General features: G+C 32.3%; 1 protein-coding gene across 1 annotated transcript; it reads right to left on the reverse strand.

Moving 5' to 3' along the window:
• Positions 1–7908: 7908 nt before the first annotated feature.
• LOC139499549 (histidine N-acetyltransferase-like) lies at positions 7909–12580 on the reverse strand. Its single transcript, XM_071288272.1, has 3 exons — positions 12372–12580; positions 11084–11320; positions 7909–8517 (listed from the first exon to the last, which is right to left on the reverse strand). The coding sequence occupies exons 1-3, from the start codon at positions 12546–12548 to the stop codon at positions 7966–7968; spliced, it is 966 nt and encodes a 321-aa protein (XP_071144373.1). The 5' UTR covers positions 12549–12580; the 3' UTR covers positions 7909–7965.
• Between the last annotated feature and the right edge of the window lie 6359 nt (positions 12581–18939).

The following is an 18939-nucleotide window of genomic DNA, read 5'->3' on the forward strand; positions in this document are numbered from 1 at the left end:
TTTTATGATTTTATTTAAAAGGATTTAAGTATATAGTCATTTAAGGTTTACGAATGATTGCCAGAAGTTCGAACTCCTAGTTTGTTTTTTTACGTTTTCGTACAACGCAGGGTAAAATATTTCCCCCCGTTTTATCCACTTTTCTTTTCATAGCAATAGTATCACAAAGGTCATCTTAAATGATGCTTAAATAAGCAAAATTCATATGTTTGTAACGAAATGTTCTGGTAATAGCTTCCTGCGCATTTTGATTGATGTATATGCTATCTTTTGTTTCAGATCCATTTTCACCGCCGAAAACATTGTATGCTAGTGAACCTCTTCTTTGTGATATATGCAGACCTGTGAATGATAATGGAATTCCTAATCCATCTGACGTTGACGTGCGACTTCTAAGATGTACGTATTACTTTTGTCTCGAGTGGTGCATTGGTGCAAGGGTAGTCTAAGAAGTTACTATTGTAATCACTTGACTGTAAGGTCAGTAGATTTCTAAAGGCTACCCCCAAAAACAAAAATCTGGCCGCCCGGAATAGCCCGAAGGTGGTGCTTAAAAGTGGCATTTAGAACAAAAAAACAAATCACATCCTTGTTTCAAGTACCGCATTTTTTTTATTTACCTTAAAAATGCGACATACATGTACTTTCGGTCAACAAGCTATGAGAACATTCTCCTAAAACCTAACAAAAGCTGATAAAAATGTAAACTTGAATAGAAATGTGTAGACAACAAACAAAAACAACATGTTTATCCGATACACTTTTTAGCGTATACATAATATTTATCTTTTAAGCGTTTCTTTTTTATATTACAGCCAGAACTGCTATAGAAAATAATGGTAAGTTTTGAGTAGCTACAAGCAATGATTTTCTTTCAATAGAGATAGATAAGATAAGATAAAGATTAATTTATTTTATTAAAGTGTCACGTGTTGATCTTACACAATAGTAAAATATTTACACAAGTACAATCACATAAAAAAAAGAAAGATCAATTCCCACCCTAAATAGACTTATGAGACACTGTTATATATGTTGTGTACAAGTTATCATTTTGTACAAATTATAATTTGTACATTATAATTTGTACAAAAATATTGTACAAATTATAATTTGTATTTTGACTTTGTACAAATTACAATTTGTGCAAAATGTGCCTGTACAAATTACAATTTGTACAAAATTTGACCAAAATTCACTTATAACTTGTACAACAGTTTTAAATATTGATTTTGTTGAAAAATTAATTGATTCACATAATAGAACCGTAATTAACTGACCACACAATAAACCTTATAACAAAATACACTGTTTTACACAACTACAAAAGACACATTGATCTTCGAAATTTTTGAAAGAAAAAAAAAGGAAAGAAGTATGATATTTTTTTCAAATTTTTCATTCATAAACTACTTTTTCTTAAAAAATATCATTCAATAGTACTGCTTGATTAGCTCTTATCGTTATTTGGAAGATTTTTCTTTTATTCAGAAACTTTGCAAAAACGGTAATATTTGTAAAAAAATGATATTTTGGATTGTGAAAGATCATGTAGAGCATTTTGATGATCGTGAAAAGGATCAAGAAAGATTTTTTACCACTTATTAGTTATTTCAAAAAGTCTATGAAAACAATCAAAACATGTCGTCATCAATGTTCTTTCATGTTAAAGCAACACTTGGTACAGCACTTCTTAATTTAGAAGTGAGAGTCAAAAGATGTTGTGCAATACCTGATTCCATGACATCACCTGCAGAAACGAATGATAAAGAACGACTTTTGAATTTTGTAACTTAGATGTACTGTGAGGTCATTTAATAGCAATTCAATAATGTGTATCAATGCTTTTTTTTTTTACCAAAATCCATATGATAAATTATTGTACAAGTAATAAGTGAATTTTTGTCCATTTTTGTACAAATTGTAATTTGTACAAGCACTTTTTGTACAAATTACAATTTGTACAAGGTCAAAATACAAATTATAATTTGTACAATATTTTTGTAAAAATTATAATTTGTACAAAATGATAACTTGTACACAACATATACATATAAAACAGCTCAATCACAAAAAAAAAGAAAAAAAAGAAAAGGAAATGATAAGAAATCTCATATATTTATCTTGCAAACCTGATAAATTAAACGGACTAATAAAAATTAGATTTTAAAGAAATGTAAGAATGTTAAATACACCTAGTTTAAAAAAATTGCGTTTAACGACTAAAACAAAAATTATGGGTAAAACTGCGATAAGAATAAAATATTTCTATATATTATAAATTGAAATAATAAAAGATTTACTTTAACAGAAAGATAACGGTCAATTAAAAACTTAATAATTAGTACAAATATAATCAGGCTTGTTGAGAGTTTACCTTATATAATTTTAGCATTAACGGTACCATGATTTATAATATTTTTAAGAGTAAAGCGGAAAATGAAAGTACTTCAATTATTGTAATCGATTAGAAACTTAACTGCTTACACATGAGAGTTTGTACCAAATAATACGTAGCATTTAGTATACTAAGGATTCACAAAGTTAAGTTTTTTGTTTTGGTTCGTCTCAAGGGAAAATAGTTTGCCCCAACCAAGCATTTATCTTTTCTCATAATACTTCAATAGCGCATATACAAAATAAAAAAATAAGTAGATTCTAGATTTCTTTAAGAGAGGACATAATCGATATAGCAACGACATGATTCAACATGGTATTGTCCTCTCCTTCTCATTCAATTACATTCAAAATTCGGTCGGTCGGTCGGTCTGTCTAATTATATTCATCTGTGTGTTTACCCGCTGTTGCTGATTTTAATTTATCGTATGAGATGTATTTGCAAAATATCTGGGTACAAACTAAGTCATAGATGGAAATAGATGTGGAAGGAGTGAAAATGAGAAAACTCCCCATCTAAGTCACAATTTATAAAACGAAACATTAAAGGTCAAAGCAAGGTCTTAAACAACAATTACCAAAGTCGAAAAAGTAGTTATACATACTAACTTATTGAATCTATTTGAAAAATCAGTGAAGTATGTCAAAAACAAACACTTATCATTTCAGTCACTGCTCCGGTCCCTGGACCAATTGTTTGCAACATTCCAGATGGTTGTAACATCCAAGACCCGTCAATTGAAATGGCCGGATGTAATCCTGTAATTGAGACTCCTCTTGAATCTTTTTGCCGTAAACTCATTGCCCTTATAAATGACAGTGCTAATGAGGATAAAAGTGCTAGTCGCAGCTCTAAACAAGGAAAGAAAAAAGGCTATAGAAAGTATGGTAGATATGGTCGTAAAAGAAAGAACAAACGTAAGCAGTGCCCAATTGACAACGATTTACGACAGGAGATAAATGCAACTTGTGGACAATTTACCACTGTATGAGTGATTATTATTATGACCCTCGAGCATCATGGAATAAATATTCTCAAAATATCTCAATGAATCGTTTTTATTGTGTATAGCATTTTATAAGATAGGAATTTTTGACCTTGAAAAAATGACGGACTGGCAAGATCTCAGTTTGTCTTTGAGGGATTTTTTGTCATTGTAAACACTGTGCATGTTACATCCCATTTCAACAAATTAATTTGAGTTAGTTTCTGCATGGTCACTCGCCTTTCTAGTTGAATCTCCAGTAGTCAGTAAACATATCTACTAATCTGTGTGTATGATCACAAATCCTGCATGTTTACCATATTGTGTATGCACTCATCAGTCTTCTAATCTGTGTGTATGTTCTACATATTTTGTATGTACTGACCAGTCTATGTAAAATTGAAAATGGAAATGGGAAATGTGCCAAAGAGACAACAACCTGACCAAAGGGTCACCAACCGGTCTTCAATGCAACGAGAAATTCCCGCACCCGGAGGCGTCCTTCAGCTAGCCCGTAAACAAATATATACTTGTCTGTCGATCTACCAGCCTCTCGTCGTGTTCAACAGTTTAAATGTGTCCACCAGTCTGTGTTGTACTCACAAGTCTCTACGCGTCCACCAGTCATTCGACATGTTCACCAGTCTATCTATGTGTTTCTCAGCTGAATGATCACTAGTCAGTCTTCTCGTCCAGTAGTCTGTAAACATGTCAACTGATCTGTGTGTGTATGTTCTACATATTTTGTATGTACTTAGCAGACTATCTACGTGTATTCATGCCTGTCAACACCACTATGTAAGTATCCACCAGCCTTCCGTCATATTCAACAGTGTATATATTAACCAGTCTGTATATGTGTCCACCAGTCTGTACATATGTCCACCAGTCTGTGTATGTGTCCACCAGTCTGTCAACGTGTTTGCCAGTCTGTCTACGTGACCCCAAATAGTTAACATGTTCACTAGTTTGTCTACATGATTACCAGTCTGTCTACGTGTCCACCAATTAGCCAACATGTTAACTAGTCTATCTACGTGTTTGCAAATATGTCTACGTGTCCACCAATTAGTCAATATTTTAACTAGTCTATCTATGTGTTAAGAATCTGTCTACGTCTCCACCGATTAGTCAACCTGTTCAGGCAACGGTCTTCTGCAGTAATGCGTTCATTATTCTTTTAAATGTCTACACGTCTGTCTATAAATTCAATAGTTTGTTGACATATTAAAATGCAGCCTGTCTATGGATCGACTAGTGTGTGAATGTATTTCCTGGTATGTGTATGTGTCCACGATGATTGTATGATATCTCTAAAGTAATTTCAAAAATGATTACTTCCCTTTAACGGTTAATTCATTTCCAACTGACGTTGTCCACGCTTCAATAAAGGGAAGATGCTTCTCGTGTTACCTTGGGGGATAACATGCTCCATGTTTCCTTTTATCACGCTTTGGGGGAAAGTAGGATCATGTCTATTTTCCCGAGAGGGAAATGGACCGAACCATTTCTTCCTCATGGAAAAATTCGCATAGGGGAAAGTAACTACAGTTATTGTTTATTTATTCAAATGCCCAAACAAGAACGATAATTAAATCTCGACGGCAATTTGTTACACATATGACATTTTGTATGAACAGAGACAAAAGATACCAAATGGAGATTCAGCCTCAAAAGTCCACAAAATAAACATTTTGGCAAATCAAAAATTCCGACAAAATAACAGTTCAATAAACACAGCATAAAAAAACTAACGACTGAGAAACAAAACCAAGCAAAATACCGGGGTCGATATCAGGTGCACCAAATAAGCAGAACAGGCTCCTCATATGGCCTCCATATTGTTCCTCAAGTAACAGTTGAACACATTAAATGATAAAACTATCACTGTAACGTTTACACCAACAATTCTTTTGAAAATATACTCATAAACGAAAAACAAATTAGATATACAATAAGTACTAAGTACTTCATGTTCATGAACTACAGACTCTTGACCTGTAACAGGCACATACAGAATGTAACTTACATTGACGTTGGCTGAGTGTCAGAATTTATATGTCATATGCGACTTTTTGTTTTATCCGTTTATATAAAACTTAAGAGTTTTAAATCCGAATATATCATATTGGTAAGATTTCTACATTCATTAGAAAATAATGTCAAAAATATTTATTATACTTCATGGTAATATGCTATATTTTGATTGGCTAAGAGGGGGTATTAATTTACTCTAGCAAGTGGTGGAGCGAGTAACAATTTTTTTTAATGTCACCCTCTCGTTCGGACCAATCAAAATCGAAAATTTAAAGGACAATGAATTGAATTTACATGAAATAATTCAAAACAATGCTTAAGTTCTGCGTTTTGGAGCGGATTTTAGTATTTAACTGTCAAAATAAAAGAAATAAAACATCTTGCCTAATTTTTTTTTTCTAATACCTGTAACGTTGTTGTGTACGCGACGTCACATGAAATACTTTTAAAATAAAACTAATTAGTGAAAGACAATAATGAAGCAGAAACAACGCAAATCAGTAGTTACAGACATCTGTTTCTAAACGTTTATTACAGTTACGGATATCAGACTATACAGTTACCCATATCCTCACAATTTTTTTTTCAAATGATTATTATATCCATTTAACGGTTGGACTATGAAAAGAAGCTTTGTATTTCAGTTTCAAACTGAGTAATACTTTAATACGAAATACCGAATAATGATTATTACAGAATTGAGAAAAGAAATATTGAACAGTGACATCGTCCGTCATCTTCTGATATATATACGTAACTGCAGTAATACTAGTACAAGTACTTCCGCCTATTTTTTTTTCTTCGCAAGATGTCGCTTAGATATTTGGAATATGATATCGAACAGTTAATACGCTTTTGAAACCAACTCTACTTACCAGAATACTTTCCCATGTAAGAGTTATCTCCCGAAACACTGTTTTCCTTGTTATCGCTTAATATTCGAATTCGCAACCGTATAAGAAACTGCCAAATTTATTTTACCAAATTGCTCGTTATATCCCCAGGATGATTTGATTAATTTTGACCGAAGCTATCCGGAGATCCATATGAGAGTTATCCCCCCTTTTGTATATGATATAAGTGATATGCATTTCTAAATGGTAAACCAAAAAAAAGAAAATTAGGTCAAGGTCAAAGGTAAAGGTCATATTCAAAATTTGATTTTGGCTGAATCATTTTAATTAACCTTAGAAGATATCGACAAATTAATTTTAATAAATTGTTAGTTGCGACATGTCGTAACTTATAAATTTTGGTTGAAAGGGTGCGTAGACGATAAATGGGAGTTTTCGCCCCTCTTATATTTAGAATTATGCAAAAGTGATATTACCAATGAACCATACATATTAAGGAACTAGTGTCTTTTGATTTGAGATCCTTAGATTATGACCTTGAAATTGAGGTCAAGGTCATAAGTTAATTTGACGTTCTAGATTTTGACCTTTGCTTCATATTCATATTTAGACATCATATAAAGTCATAGGAACTGTCATGTCAACTGATTTTTTTAATATTTTCACATCAAAATATGTTGTAAGAGGTGGTAATGATTATATTATAGTTCGTTTCTGTGTGTGTTATATTTTAACGTTGTGCTTCTGTTGTGTCGTTTGTTTCCTTTTATATTTGAGTGTGTATTCACATTACTATAAGACGTGTCACGGTACTTTTATAGTCCAATTTCATGTATTTAGTTTTTATGTTATATTGTTATTTTTGTCAGATTTGGTCTAAATCTTAGTTCGTTTCTGTGTGTCTTACATACATGTAATAATGATGTGTCGTTGTTTTCCTCTTATATTAAATGAGTTTCCCTCAGTTTTGGTGTGTAACCCGGATTTGTTTTTTTTTCTATTGATTTATGAGTTTCTAAAAACGGTATACTTCTGATGCCTTTATTCATTATTTAACTTGAGCTTATGGTTTGGGAACTAGCTCCTGAAATGCGTCTAACATGAACGACATGTATTATCAAAGGGAGAAAATAATCAGAAAGGCGTTTCTGTATATGTGTGTGAAAGTAAATGTATGTATGTGTGGAAACATTTTCAAATTTGTTGTGGTTACATTGAGGTATAACAACCATGTGTCCAGTAATCGTGTACGGGGTAACATTTTTTTTAATTATCATTTATTGTGTCTTGGATATTTAAGACATGTCTCAACATTTTGTAAATTTCGTTTAAAATGCTATGTATGCTATCTCCACCATGTGATGATATGGGCCATCTCATTTTACTTCAAGGTTCAGGTTTGGGAACCAACTCTTAAATACATGTCCCACATGAACTACATTTATTGAATAAGAGAGTAAACAAAACAGCATTTTCAGACATCACTTATAATAATACGTATTGACATATGCAACTGAATTACATATAAATTAAATAAATCTAAATACATGTATAATGGAACATATCAAATTGATTTAAAAGCAGAATCAAGTAATGTGCTTACTTCTTCTAGAAACGTAAGAAGGCCACAAATGACAGTTTGATACTGCTGATTATGAAACTAAACAAAACTGTAAATCATCGTATTATTTCTACAGTTTGTGTTGTATTGTTCTTCTGGCACTGACAACGCCTGTTCCATAAGATTCTATTCGTTTAAATCCTAGTTCTGCGACGGCGTTGTCTAAAAACGTCCAATTAGTCCATTTTCTTGCTAATCCACGAAGTACTGTATAGTAACTCGTTGACCGACAAAGAAACTTAGCAAAGTGTAAAATGAGGTGCTCTTTGATATTATCAGACAAACAGCCATAAATGTTGAGGACAAAAATCATTCCGATTGGTGCTTGATAGAAGTTACTTATTGAGAGTACAGTTCTTTGTGGACAATCAAAGTCAGACACGACAACTGCAGTTCGTTTTGAAACGATCAGTGGAGCATTAGATGAAATAGCCATGTATGGTACGTAGTCAGCAACTATTTCATCCTCGGGGAATAAGTACTGCTTATGGTCAGTCGATGCCAGCACTTGACCTAGCATATTGACATCAATATATTCAGCTTTTAAAGATTGATTTTTCTTCTTTATGACATTGTACTTTATCTGTAGGGTTGTTTTATGCGTGTCGTAAAATACAAAATCCTGTTGAAAAGAATACATGTTTTTAAATAATTTTTAGCATATAACAGTCAGGATTCTACTTCGTCAAACTTATCTCCCCATTACGCCAGTTCAATTTCACAATCGTAGAAATGGAAGCCATTGTAGGGATGACACGCTACCAATTTTGCTCTTGGAAACCGATAAATTTATCCACATTGCACCATTACGATCCTTATATGTCAGTTGTATTTCAAGACAAATGTATCAACTAGCTAATGAGCATCAGTTAATGATCTTGTCTGCATTGATTCAACTTAAAACTGTTCGGTTGTCAGGTGGAATTTTCGAAAATTCATAAACATTTTAAAAAAATCATATTAAATATTTCGTGGAAGGACAGACTAGATTGTTTTAGTGGTTGAAGACTATAAACCCTAGTTATCACATACAAAAAATAATAATTTTTCGAAGATATGCGTTTTCATCATCCAACTTGAAAGACTGTCGTCAAGTACTTTTAGTAAAACAATAGCTATTCGAACACACCTACTCTGTTTTTGTGATTCATTAGATAGGTATTTCACTTGATCCATATATTTCATCTTTAAGTACTGTGATTTTTTTATGTTATAAAGTCAACCTGTAGCTTTGATATACAAAAATGATAGAATTTGAAGCGAGACGATGTATGAAATAGTCTTGCTTTGTACGATATCAAGACAAAATATTCAACTGAAACACGCCTTAACATAAAAAGGTGCACTCGATTTTCTCTTTTCGATACAAATGTTACCCATTTTTTGGAATTTTTTCTTGAGTCACATAATTGAAGGGCAGACACGAAAATTACTGAACTAATAGATTGATATGTTTTCCGTCCGTGGTAATTTAAAAAAAAAAATCGGAGGTTATGCATTTTCTACATCCAACTTGAAAGATACGCATGTCGTCGACTTGATATCTAATTGTTCTGCTTAGCTATGTACTAGATAAATTAAAAACTTATGCAAATGGTGTTTTTAAAAATAAAACACTTCGTAATTGAGAAGAAAATTGTAATTTTGTTAGTTTCTATTAACTTTTAAAATTTGTGTAACTATAGTTAACATTACCATGATTACAGTAAACATTTATCGCCTTCTCTAACAAAGAGCTTCGATTCTTTTCTTCTATTTCAATCGGGTTTCCAACTGATCAGTTATTAACATTACTAGTTCGTAAAGCGAAAAGTAATTAAATAAAACGGGCATCACTGGTGAACTATTTCTCGCCAGCAGTATACAATTCAGAAAAAAATACTATCTGATTTACAACAGCATTGTTTATTAGTTCAATCGCTGAGCCAGTTGACAAGGCCTGGATATTGTCGAAAACATGAGATCTACACACAGTAGTGTAGGCAATATTTTTGGCTATTGTAAGTAGCTGAACTGACTTTTGCAGAAGTCAATCCTGATAACTTTTGAGTAACTTTCATTTTTAAGCAGTAAATCATAAAAACCGCGAGGACACGTTTACATGACAAACTAGGTCTATGTGTAACATTCAAAACCTTTTTCCTCAGAGTTCAGTTTTTTTGTGATTTTACTTTTTACCGTTATAGAATATCCGTTTCAAAGATGATGTCGGATAATTATGTTTCTTATGTCGTGACTACAATCACATCCGATTTTTTCCGAATGTGACCAAGGGTTTCAATTGGTAAAGTTGATATCACCTCTTCGTAAATTGTACAGGCGCCATCTTTCGTTGGTTGACTATTATAGTATGCCAATACAATTCTGACCCCTTTTCTCGGAATGCAATCTACGAAATAAGACTAATTTATCCTGAAATATTAGCCAAATATTGTACAAATAACAGGAATACAATATATTTTTGCTTTATTTGTACTAGTACACATAATATCTCCTGTTACCCCACATTCACGTTGAGCAAGCGGTATTATGAATATTTCTGTTTTCTAATCAGTTCATTTTGGTGTCCTCTTCTTAGTCCGCGTTTCAACTATGTCGATTTCTTGAGAAATTATAGACAATGATTTTGACTTTGATAACTGAAGTTTCAAGTGTTTTGAATAATTTCAGGATAAAAACAATATGTGTACATATAGTTGGAAAATATAAAATGTGTTTGTACTCGCTAGGAAACAGTAGAAAATCTCGGCAGAGCATCGCTTTTCGTCTTGTTTCTAAAGTTCATTAATTTTTATATTTTCCAAAAGCACACATTAATTGTATATTTACGTGTTTGTGCTATCATGAGGAGCACAACAATTGACCTATGTGGAGTAGGATCTACTGAACCTTCCTAAGCACCTCATATCACCCATGTTTAAGTAGTAGCTACGTGCTCAATCTTTTAGCTTTTAGCTTTTATGTTGGGTTGTGTGTACTGTTGTGTGTCTGTTGGTTTTTTTTTCTGTTAAGCGTTTGACAGTTTCTTTTCAACTTACGGGTTTGAATGTCCTTTGATAATTTTCGCCTCTTTTTTAACTGCGCATATTAATTAAATGTGTTGTCAAGTTCATGAATATAATACACAAAATGATTTTCTTACCTACCCCATTTTATAAGATTTGAGGTAGAAAAATTGATGAACTTACTTGTTCTGATGTTTTTATGTGGATTCCTTTGTCAGTCAGCTGAAGTAATGGTGAATGGGTTCTATTTGCAGTAAATTTATGCCAAATTACTTCCGGTCGGTAAAGAGGTCCTCCTATATCCATCCATTCAGACATAATGCCAGCGATTCCTTTACCAGCATATTTCTTTGAAACTCTCACTGCCCTAGTAACTACACTTCTACCATTATCTATCGTTGTCTTTAAAGTAAATCCTACCTAGAGTATGAAACATCATTTTATATCATCAACACTATATTTCAGGCTCCTAAATTGTCCTGTTCGTATCTATTTCAAAAATAAACAATTGACAAAAATACTTAAGCCCAATCAACAATATATCAGTTTAAGAAAAAGACAATCAAAAGTCAACCTTTCAGTACGAACAAAATATAAGCCACACGACCCAAACAGTAATGAATTCGTCCATTATCGATGAGTCAGCAGTTTCTGTTCCTCGCCCGTCATATAACTCCTATTAAGATTCGTTGAACATATCCTGCTTAAAGAAATTGACAAAATGTATAACCTGAAATATTGGGTTTTATCAGGATAAGAACATTCGAATTGTTCATGTTGTTAGACACTGCTAACCAAAACAAAGGTCATCAGTAATGAGATGAGACAATAGGAAATATAGGTAAACAATGATAATGCATACATCATGTTTTATTATTTTTTTTTTAATTGTTTGAACTGTTTACAAACATTGAATTGTCAAACAATAAACCTCATCTACCTATTATGTCTGTTTTGTTTACACGTCGTTGAAAATATAATTGAATTTGATTCATCTGTCATACAATTGAGAGGTTAAGCGCTATAAAAGCAGTTTCAATCAACCATTTTTTACATTTGAAAATGAATGTTGAAAATGTCTGTAACAAGTCAGGAATATGACAGCTGTTGTCCATTCGTTTATTGTGTTCTGTCACTTTCCGGTTTTTTTTTCTTCATCGGAGTTCAGTATTTTTGTGAATTTACTTTCTAGGTGTGTTAAAATCCTTCATTTCTTAAGTTACACACATTTGTCATGATTTTACAAACCAGTTGAAGCTACCAGAGATATGTAGATTGCATTTGTTTAATGAGTTTGTCTCAGCATCTCCTAGTACTTCCGATGCACTATAGACAACCTCGTTTTTGAAGTGATTATTGATACTCAGTCTTAAGATGTTAGGTAGTGTACATGTTTTGTAAATTGTCTCCAAAAAGAAGTACAGGAATAAACACTAGTTTTCCCGAAACTTAAATTAAAATATAATCATACAAATTTATCTCCTATGACAGCAGCATACATCTCGTTGTTTGGCATATCAATTAGTATATGGAAATAGTCGGGTAGATAATCACCGCCATTATAGATCTCAGAGGGAGGTATGATAGCCATCACTTTCTCATAATCTTCTTTTGTCACCCTTTTACATCTTATCAGGCTGTTGTCCATTGTGGTTTCTGCTTCTTCTTTTCTGTATCTCCCTCCTGCTGATGAGGAGAATATCCAAACGGATTTTAAATTTTTTGCGATATTAAACGGTCACAATATCCATGAATAATATCCATTTCAAATGTATGCCACATAGAGAGTCAATTAAAAACTTCTATCAGAAAAGTATGCACTGTTAAAAATGTTAATATATACATACAAATTAAAAATTTCAGACTGAAATATTTAAAAGTTTTTCATATAATCAGTAATCAAGGTACTATAATTATAATTAAGTAAGCCAGACGTGCGTGTCGTCTACATAAGACTCATCAGTGACGCTCATATCTCAATAATTATAAAGTCAAGCAAGTACTAAGTTGAGAGCATTGAGGATCCAAATAAATTTCAAAGTATTATGCCAAATTCGGCTAAGGTAATATATGCCTGGGATAAGAAAAGCCTTAGTTTTTCAAAAAATGATAAACGGTTTATTTGTTATCAGCACAACATAGCAAGACAAGGCCACTAATGTTACTGTTATTCTACCGAGAAAACCAAGCCACATAAAACCATTCATTAATGCTACGTTAAGCGTACAAAATTCCAAGCATACAGGTGATAATATTCAACGACAGCTATATTGATTAGTCACTGCAATTAATATTGAATACACATATATTCACTTCTCTTCCAAAAATAGTAGAACTGCCATAGACGGGATAATCCTTGTTAAAAGCCAAATTTTTTAGATGAGTTGTTATCAAGTTTTTAATAATTTTATTGAGTAATGCATGTTCAAATGTTTTCCCTAATATTGAGGAGCCTGTCAATCCTCTATAGCTGTCTTACAGGCTGCTGTCTTTACCTTGTTTGCATACCAGGTTTTAATTCCGGTTTTGAGGTTTTCAGGAGTTTTCCTTTCTTTGATTATTTTGTTGAAGACCAGTTTCAATACCGTAATAAAGTAACGGTGTTTTTGCTATTTTATGCTAATCAGATTACTTAAATTGCCACTTTGCCGCAATTTTTCAAAATTGGTACCACATTTTCGAAGGAAAATAAAGCTTTGGTGTAAAGGTTTTAAAGTTTATCAGGACAGTGTTTTCCATAATACTAACATAGTTATTTGAATTCTGTTTTAACACATAAGTAGTTCAATTTAACCCAAGCAATAGGTAAATTATTCAATCGTTTCTCTAGTCAAAATTATTCACGTTCATTCACTTGCACATGAGTATCCGGGGGTGGGGGTGGGGGGGGGTGGGGGGGTGGGGGGGGGTACTTCCTATATCTTTAATGGTATATATCTTTCATGTCCTGCTGATAAGAACAGGGTCACTTTTTCATGCCCTGCTGGTGAGAACAGTGTCTTTGTATAACAAAGTATTTGTTTAGAACATTATAACTTATATAATTGTTTAGTATACAGTCTAGAATCCGGGTCTAGAACAGCATCTATTTTATAAGGTCTTGAACAGGGTATATTTTTCCATATATCTGTTAAGAACATGATAACAGGATCCTGTAATTCAGTGGTTGTCGTTTGTTTATGTGTTACATATTTGTTTTTCGTTAATAAGGCCGTTAGTTTTCTCGTTTGAATTGTTTTACATTGTCTTATCGGGGCCTTTTATAGCTGACTATGCGGTATGGGCTTTGCTCATTGTTGAAGGCCGTACGGTGACCTAAAGTTGTTAATGTCTGTGTCATTTTGGTCTTTTGTGGATAGTTGTCTCATTGGCAATCATACCACATCTTCTTTTTTATATGGTATGTTTTTCAATGTTTTCTGGTTAGAACAGGGTACGATTTTGCAAGTGCTGTCGGCACAGTTATACACAAAAGGATAGTCAGTAGCCCCACTACCCCCACCGGCATGGGTTTACCTTCCTTAATACTGGTTACTTATACAATAACATTATTAGATTCTAGTTTTGTTGTTGTCAAGATAAATTAAGACATTGGTAGATTTTTGTTTTTTTTATCGATGGCAGATTAATGAATTACATAATTTTCCGGAGAAAAGTGTGAAATATAACGTCACAATAAAATAACGCCATGTTGCCTCTTAAACTTTCCTGAAGTCCTGTGTTTAAAATATTCAGAAAAAATCATACTGTTTAAAAGAAAATTGACTTTTTTGTTAAGGGATTTTCATTTTTTGTAGTCATTTGGATTAATGGGTTGAACATGCCATGCAGAGATTATGAAATGCTTTTTTCCGGGGACGATCATTTTAATCTTCATTTCTGTATTATGGTATATCACTTTTACACTTTTATATGGTTGACATCACGACTTGGTTGATCTTTATATATATTTTTATTTATCTCAAATGTGTATAGACATGCTCACCTTGTCGTACATTTCAACTTATTCAAGTCAAGTCAGTGCTTGTATTTGTACTCAGCATTGTTCTTCCTTTGCACAAAATTTACCATAAATTAAAACAAAAATCGGCCATAGATTAGGCTTATAAAAATCCGCCATAGATTAGGATTGTAGAAATCTGCTATAGATTTCGTCACATTTGCCATAGATAGGAATTTGTCATAGATTTGGAACACACTATAGATTTGAGTTCTACATATATAAGGCGTACATTTATCCATTGTGTACAGTATCGTTATGATAAGACGTGCTCGTACGAAAGACAGTTTTTTTGTAGATCATAGAATGTTATATGTAAGCTTCTTATATCTAAGGGGGTTGGTCCGTGAGATATAAGTCAATTACAAGCAATTAAATTTGATATAAGACAAACAAGGTTCATTGTCTCAAATGTTCAAGATGCAGTACACATTTCAATTGGTCAAAATTGATACATAATCACTGCTTTTGTATGGCATTATACATTGCTGTATAACCTTGTAATATTTTGGTTTAATTGCGAAAGGTTTTTTGCTAATGAATTATAACAAATCTATGTGAATATACAAATAACACCAATACCACTAGTGACTGTAATGTTGATCCATTTACTACACCCTGCATTTCAAATTTAAGGTATTCGACTATTTTGTATTAGTATATTTCGTGCTTTAATCGACAGTGATACAATAAATAACTTACAAGACATAAATATATACATTTAGTCAGGACATAATCGCAAATTTGCGGAAGAGTACTTCTTTTATAAATACTCACAGTTTTAAATTGCGTCTGAATTCAGCTAGGAGGTTTATTGTTTTATTATCTATCATTATCTTGAAGGTGTAGTAAAGAATTATGCAGAAGGTTATCAGCGTATATATAATGAGAAAGATTAAGCATATTCATTATTAAGGGTAGATAATACATGCATCTCGTTTGGCCATTTTCCCAAGTTAGTTTTCTTATACTCTTTTACTTCTCAAGATATCAATTAAAACTGTAATTTTAAACCGAAACCGAAAAGTTGCATAGTGAATTAAGTGGGTGGAAGAGACAAACTTCGATATCATTCCATTGAACAGTTTCGGAATTGAGGAGTTGAAAGGCAAACTCTGGACAACAGACCTAGATAGAGGTATGACGGACGCCAAGAAATGGTAGAAGCTCACATTACCCTATGTCAAATTTATTCAAAATCAGCGTCATAATGTGCTGGCTACTACAAGAAGCTTAAAATGTGTTATATTATGGACCTCATCATTTAACTTTAGTTTTTAGTTTGAGAACTAGCTCATGAAAACCTGTCTAACATAAACGACTGTTTTTAATCAGACAGAGAGTAAACAAAAAAAGTGTTTCTGGAAAAAATTGCGCCATAAATTATTTTTGGTCGTATAAGTTACTGGTCAAAATGATCTCATAATTCATAAAATATGTCCTAGTCACATTGGCGAATAACAAACAGGTGTCCAGTACTAGTACTCTTATACCGGGTCACATTTTCAGAAATGACATTGATTGTGTCGTGAAACCTGCACAGATATTTCTCAACGCTTTGTAAATTTCTTCTTAAAATCTTTTAAGGGTCTCTCGACTATGTGACGATAAGGGCGTCGTAAATAAACTGAAAGTTTTGCTTTTGTTTGGGAACTAGCTCATTAAAATGCGTCTGACATGAACGACAGCAGATAGAGAGTTAAAAAAAACATTTACAGACATATCACGTATAACCATTTGAAACTGAATTGCATATATAGTATATATATTCTAAATACATGTATAGAACAATTAGACTCTGTCAAAACACTGATAACCTAAGCAACAGTCATTTGTAATGAGAAGAGAGAAAGGGGAACATTTGTAATTTAGTTTAAAGACCAATTTTGTAAAGATATATAATGGTAATAAAACAGCATTTTTACAAACATTTAATTGTCTAGCAATATACCTTATTTACATGTATTTCCAATCCTGAGTTCTGAAAGTACACACATTTGACATGACGTCACACATCAGTCGCAGCTTACAGAGAAATAAATATTGCACAGGATCTCAAAATCCCTCTAGACCACCCTAGACAACCCGTTTTTTTTATTGGATTTAATGATGATCCGCCTTTTTTTTTGCAATGATTTTTTTTTATGTTTCTCTTGATTTCAATCCATTTTTCTAAATCGTGCATTGTTTATAATTGAATAAATAGAGGTATAAAAACTAGCTATGACGAAGCTTAAGTTAAAATTTAATCATACAAATTTATCTCCAATTACAGCAGCATACATCTCGTTGTTTGGCATATCAATTAGCATATCGAAATAGTCAGGTAGATAGTCACCGCCATTATAGATCTCAGATGAGGGATATATAGCCATCCCTTTTTCAAAGACTTCTTTTGTCACCCTTTTACATATTATCACGCTGTTGTCCATTGTACAGTTAAAGTTAATAAGCTGTTTTTTTAATCTGTCAAGATGTTAACACTAATCATGATAATTTTAGACAATTTGAAACCTCTTATTCTTAAATTTCTATGATTTTCAAACAGAGACATGAGAGAAGTAAAACAAAAACAATGAAAAGTAGCTAGCATTATCCTTTACTGTTTCATTCTTCATCAAACATGATGATCTCATGATATTTACTTATGTGTATCTCCATATATGATAATATTCAAGATAATAACCAAAACCTGCAAAATTTCCCCAAAATTACTAATTCAGGGGCAGCAACCCAACAAGGGGTTGTCTGAATCATCTGTAAATTTCAGGGCAGATATATCTTGACCTGATAAACAATTTTATCTAGTCAGATTTGCTCTAAATGCTTTGATTAGATATAAGCTAAAATCTACATTTTACCCCTATGTTTTTTAGCCATGGCAGCCATCTTGGTTGGTTGGACGGGTCACTGTAAACAGTTTGTCTACAAAAATTTCGGCAAAACATTAAACATTTAATATTTTTTCATTACAAATTTTATTTATAACACTATCAGTTATTACTTTATGATATGGTACAAAAATCAACCAACAAAATCGATTCGGTTTGGCCCAGATGACTTTTAAAATGTTTTTGTCATTGAAAAAAGCTCTAAATTATTTCCCTTTGGTGCAAAAAAGCCATTTTTGAGCATTTAAATTGAAATATCTTTTTTAACTCATCGGTGACCTATATTTTTAATTATTGTTTTCAAATAAGCTAAACAATTGTAAAATTTAAGCGATTTCTGTAATTTAGTTCATAAAATTTTTTATTTCGATATTACCTTTATGTCTCCTATAAGTTCAACAGAAAAAAAGGACATTAACAAAAATGTATGTTTCCTTCGAAGGCAGATTGTGAGCTTAAATGAACGGTGACCCCATGTTTTTATTTCGTTTTTCTATTAAGTATATGATAAAGTTCATTGATGAAAAAATATAGAGAAATCCTAAATTAGGAAAAAAAATGATTTAGACCCGCCATTTGTACCAGATTTGATATTTACGACAAATAATTATTTTCTGAAGCTGAATAATCTATACTAGTATATAATTTAAGATATTGAAATTCCATGAGGTTTTTAGGTAATTTAAACTTGTTAACTAAGCGACTTTATCAACGTTCGCCGCTCCACTATAGCGAGTGATTATCATTTTGACTTGTTAAATGTTTTGCATTTTATTCGGCAGGGAAATTAAAATAAATATTTAATAAGCATTTAATCTGCAAATGCAACCAAAATTTTACAGAAGAGTACAATTTGCATTAATAATATTACTTACTTTGATCCACTTTGAGTCTGAAGTCAATAAGGTAGTTTATTTATTGATTATGTATCGTCATCTGGATATCCTAGTACAGAGGTATATCATCCTATATTAAGGGAAAGGTCAAACATAATGATTATGCAAATCAAAATTGTGTATTGAAATAGTGTATTGTAAGTGTGTGTTATCTTTGAAGCGTTTCTTTTTTAAATTTATCTCAATTAGGACGCTCATATGATACCCAATAAATTGAAAGCTAACGATGTATAACTATTCAAAAGGAGATAG

Source organism: Mytilus edulis, chromosome 12 (genome assembly GCF_963676685.1).
Source record: "Mytilus edulis chromosome 12, xbMytEdul2.2, whole genome shotgun sequence".
In the NCBI taxonomy this organism is placed as follows: domain Eukaryota; kingdom Metazoa; phylum Mollusca; class Bivalvia; order Mytilida; family Mytilidae; genus Mytilus; species Mytilus edulis.